Below are 4,768 nucleotides of genomic sequence, written 5' to 3'. Positions count from 1 at the left end.
GAGTGTGTGGTTTTTTTTTATGATTTGATTCATAAACTGAACTGTAAGGAATTGATTATTGAAGCTTGTTGTTATGATGGACTAGATGACTGCATATGGATCAATAGTTAAACTGTAATGACGCCCGCCACTACCCTACTGAATGATAAACTGCTTAATTTCAGTAGACTGTACACCTGACACTGGAGCTGGAGAGAGAGCAAGGGTTTGTGACTCTTAAATAGGCAGAAATTCTCCTTTTATACCACTATCCCATCCCCCTCCCTCCCTCCGCCATAGGTTGCTGAATCAATACAAGTTATTTTCATTAATATTTTTCTATATTTTTATTAATATAGGCCGATTACTAAATTCTAATTCTGATTATTTTGTTAGATCATAAACACATAATTTAATGGATAAGTAGTATATAATCAAAGGCTGAATGTTTTCTTAAAATCTTTCTATTCTCTTTCCCTCTTTTTTTGGAGTTGAGTTAATTTGCCTACTCCCTGACCTGCTACTCCTTTTTTTAATTTTTTTATTATTATCCCCCCCCCCCAAAAAAAAAAAAAAAGTCCTTTTTATCATCCTTCTTTTCGTCTAGCATTATTACATCCTCTTCTATTTCCTTTCAACTCCTTCTTTTCTTCTAGCACTATTGAACTAGTGTCATTTATTGTTTAATATCCTCATTCTTACCTTCAACTGATGAACTGGTGTCATTTATTGGATTAATATCAACTTCCTCTTCCAATTGCTTTCCATCTGTTCCTCTCCTATTCATGAACTGTTTTCCTCTTTGATTCTTTTTCAGAGTCAATATTTCATTTTTTCGTCTGTCTTGGGTATTTAATTTTGATCGTTGTTTGGCATCTTTTTGTTTTGTCCCCGAATCTGTTGTTTTATATGTTTTTGATGTTTTTGTTGTTTCCTGTGATGAAACTTTCTGAGAGGAAATTGTTTTTAAAATGATTTCATCGCCGATTACATTTAAATACTTCTTTACTATTTGTGTTTCAATAAACCATTTCTTTTCTTGTTCAATATCATCACTGTTCAATAATGTAAGTAATTTTAAATTGTTGTCATTGTTATCAATAGACACTATTTGGTTTTTGTAAATTTCATCGTCGTTAATGTTAATTTTTTCTCCAATCAATGTTAAACCCTTAATATTATATATAATGGGAAAAACAGAAGGGGTTTTAATAGCTTTCTTTATATTTTGGGAGTTTAATAAAGCTGTTTTCATAGTATCGATGTCATATAGGTTTTGTGAGAAATATAGGTTTTAATTGAATAGAAGGCATAAGAATTTTATCGTTTATTACCGTAACAAGATTTTATAGAACTGGGCGCAGAATATAAATTTAGAAATATGATTCGAAAGAGAATAGAATAATTGTTTCATTTCATTTTGGCAACACTATTCCTACAAAATATTTCTTTTACTTTAATCTGATCGAATGCTAATAACAAATATTTTTTTCGGCACTTCTCTGATAGGTAAGCATCGAGTTCATTAATAATAGTTCTGATAATAGAAGTGAACTTTTCTACTAGAGTTTCATCATAGTCAGAAGAAACGTCAATTGTATTAATCATCGACAAATGTATTTTCGATTCTTTTAATTCAGAAGCCATGACTAACATTTTAGAATTCATTTCTTTATTTGTTTGTTTTAATATCGAATTTTCTGATTCTTGCATTGTTGAATGGCTAATATTTTTGAAGTATCACCATATGATTTGTGAATCACTTGCAAGATAATTACATAAAAGTGTTTTATATTTCGTATGCTAAAATCTTTTTTAAGTTCGTTCTGATAAATTGTATATATAATTGTAATAAAAGTATATACCTTTATAACTTCATAATTTGATTCTTTTGTATATTTGTATAAATCCGCAAGTTGTTCTATTATCTTTTCTTTAACTAAATCCATAGATGTAAGTTCATCTACTAACATTTTAGCCAAATAATTTGGTTCTTGTAACTGACGCTTTAAAACAACATTTAAATCAACATAAGGCATTAATTCTTTTTTGTGTTTTTCTACTATTTCATCAGTAATATTAGTTTTGAAACTATTTAGTATATGATTAAATAACCCTCTTTCTTCCTCGTTAGTAAATAATATATTTGCTATATTTTCCGGTTGTAGATCATTATTAGTATAATTACTATTGTTAATAATGACATTTAACTTAGCCATTCTATTTATATGTTCTTGTTGAATATAATTCTTGTGTTCTGTATTAAAATGATCAATAATCTTTATTATTGTTTCTTCAATTAGTTTATTTTTTTCACTTGAATAACTATTATTTATAAACAATATATTTGAAAAACATTCAGTTATATCATCATTTGATAATATAGATTTTTTTAAAAATTAATAAATAATGTATTATTAGAATTATTTATTGTGTTTATATTCGCCAATAATTCATTATATTTATTTAGCATTTGGTCCTGAAGTTGTTTATAAGTTTCTTCTGCTTGTTGATGTTTCTCAAGTTCTTTTGTTTTGAGTGATAATAACTCCTTATATTGCCGTTGATGGGCTTGTTTTTGTTCCTCAAGTTGTTTCATATAGGTTTTTTCTAGTTCATGTTTTTCGTAGTTACATTTCTCAAGTTCATTTTTGTAAGTTTCTTCTAGTTGATGTTTTTCATTAATATGTCTATAACTTTGAGTTAATTCTTCATTTATTCTATTTATTTTTTGTTTTTGTTCAGATAATTGTGTGGTACATAGTTGTAGGTTTTTATTGAGTTCAACGTTTTTAGATTTTATTTCAGTATTATTTGAATTAATTAGAATATTTAACTGTTTAATTTGATAATCTAATTCTGTTATTTGTTTGTCTTTTTCAGTTAGTTGTTTATCTTTTTCTATATTTCTATTATCTAATTCTTTTATTTGTTTGTCTTTTTCCTCAATTTTATCTTCACATTCATTTAATTTATCTAAATTAAATATTTGGGTTTTCAATTCTTCTTCATATTTATTGTTTTCAATTTCTAAATTGTTTATTATATTTTTTTGTTTTTCTATTTCAGTTGTAAACTTGTCAACTTGTTTATTTAAATCGAGTATTTCGCGTTGTTTTTCTGCTATCACAGTCTCTAGGAATTTTTTTTCCATATTACACTCATCATATTGTTTATTTAATAAAGCTATGGTTTCCTTTTGTTGATATTGACTTTTAATAAGAGGATATGTTTTAGTTATTAATTTTATGTATCGATCAGATAGATCAAATAAATGAAACAATTTATTTAGTAATATGATTGTTCTTGTTTCATCATCATCTTTAGCAGAAACATTGTTTAAATAAGTTTTTATATTTATACGTTCTCTTAAACCTGAGGTCCCATCCTCAGGGAAATGTACCATACTCAAGATTGTTTTAACAATTTCACTCATTTTTTATGGGGTGAGAAAAAAATACCTATTTTGAAGTCCAATGTTAATTCTATCTTATTGAAATGAAATGAAACGCACATTATTTTCAATAGGACATTCAATGTTGATTTTTCAGCATTCAAAATAATTATTTCTTGCATTGAATACAGGATACCATAATTTTACATTCTCTCGAATATTACGTTTCTGGACTCATAATCGGAAACTATATCAGGGAGGAGTCCTGATCTTCCTCCTGTTTCTTGTTCTTCTTCCGAGATTTCCACTGCTGTTGTTGAACCGATGGTGGATGGTAATGTTGTTTCTTGAAGTACTTCAGAGGACGTTGTTGTTGTTGTTGTTGTTGTTGTTGTTGTTGGACTGATGGTGGTTTGTAATGTTTCAGATAATTTTGTTATTGTTGGACTGATGGTGGATTGTAATGTTGTTTCATGAATCGGATCATGTCTGATAGCCTTACTGACATTGATACGTTTTCCGCGTAAATAAATAATTATTATAACGACTAAAATTAGGATTATAGCAACTAAAATTCTTATTAACCCCATTGCTACTTTTTTCTTTTTTTCCTATTGTTTTTTAGTTATAATAAATTCATAAAAAAAATTATTTAAACAGAATATCAAACATATGCTGGTTTGAACCCCCAAAAGCATTGATTAACGGTTATAATTTTTGAAAAATAAGTTTTACAATTAGACCAGTAGGTATTGTTATTATAAATAAAGCTATGAACAATAAACAAAACTATATCATCTGATAATATTAAACTATACTTATATACATTTGTTTCTTTAAAAAAATAGAGGTTTAATAATAATGGAAAATTGTTTTTTATTAGCTTTTAATTATATACAAACTTTTTCTGAATCGAATGGATATGTCCATAAACGATATATCCTATACGAAGCCTCTGCTTCAGTAGTAAATATGGCTAATGGTTATTGTTATGTAGATAAATCGGTCTTTCATTTCCCCTTCAAATGCATTAATAGGTATCTAGATATAAATACAAAAACGAACAAAGATGAAATAACAGATGAAGAATTAAACCAAAATCAAGAAGAATTAAATAACTTAAGCGAATGTCTAGAAACTCTGGTGTCAGAATATGATATAAAATATGTCTGGGTCTATGGAAATAATCAAATCTTATTCCAATTACCTGTTTTACAAAATCTGGCAGTCTTCGATATCCGAAATAAGAACAGCCACACATTTAGAGACAAAATAACAATAAATAAATCTTTTAATGAATATCGAAATGTATTATACCGTCGGGGTAATATTTATACATTTCCACCAGTTTTACATAGTATTACAAATCTTTGTCATTTACTCGCCCAAAATTTG

General features: G+C 27.4%; 1 protein-coding gene across 1 annotated transcript in view; it reads left to right on the top strand.

Moving 5' to 3' along the window:
* The window catches only part of LOC123748682 (baculoviral IAP repeat-containing protein 7-like), a 6,393-nt gene extending 3,339 nt beyond the window's left edge, over window positions 1-3,054 (top strand). The window contains exon 3 of the mRNA XM_069320106.1: window positions 3,049-3,054. Within this exon, the coding sequence (XP_069176207.1) occupies window positions 3,049-3,054 (6 nt within the window). The remainder of the gene's footprint in view (window positions 1-3,048) is intronic.
* Window positions 3,055-4,768: the final 1,714 nt, after the last annotated feature.

Source organism: Procambarus clarkii, unplaced genomic scaffold, assembly GCF_040958095.1.
Source record: "Procambarus clarkii isolate CNS0578487 unplaced genomic scaffold, FALCON_Pclarkii_2.0 HiC_scaffold_98, whole genome shotgun sequence".
Classification (NCBI taxonomy): domain Eukaryota; kingdom Metazoa; phylum Arthropoda; class Malacostraca; order Decapoda; family Cambaridae; genus Procambarus; species Procambarus clarkii.
Note: the sequence above shows the minus strand (reverse complement) of the source record. Positions and strands in the feature narration are given on the sequence as shown.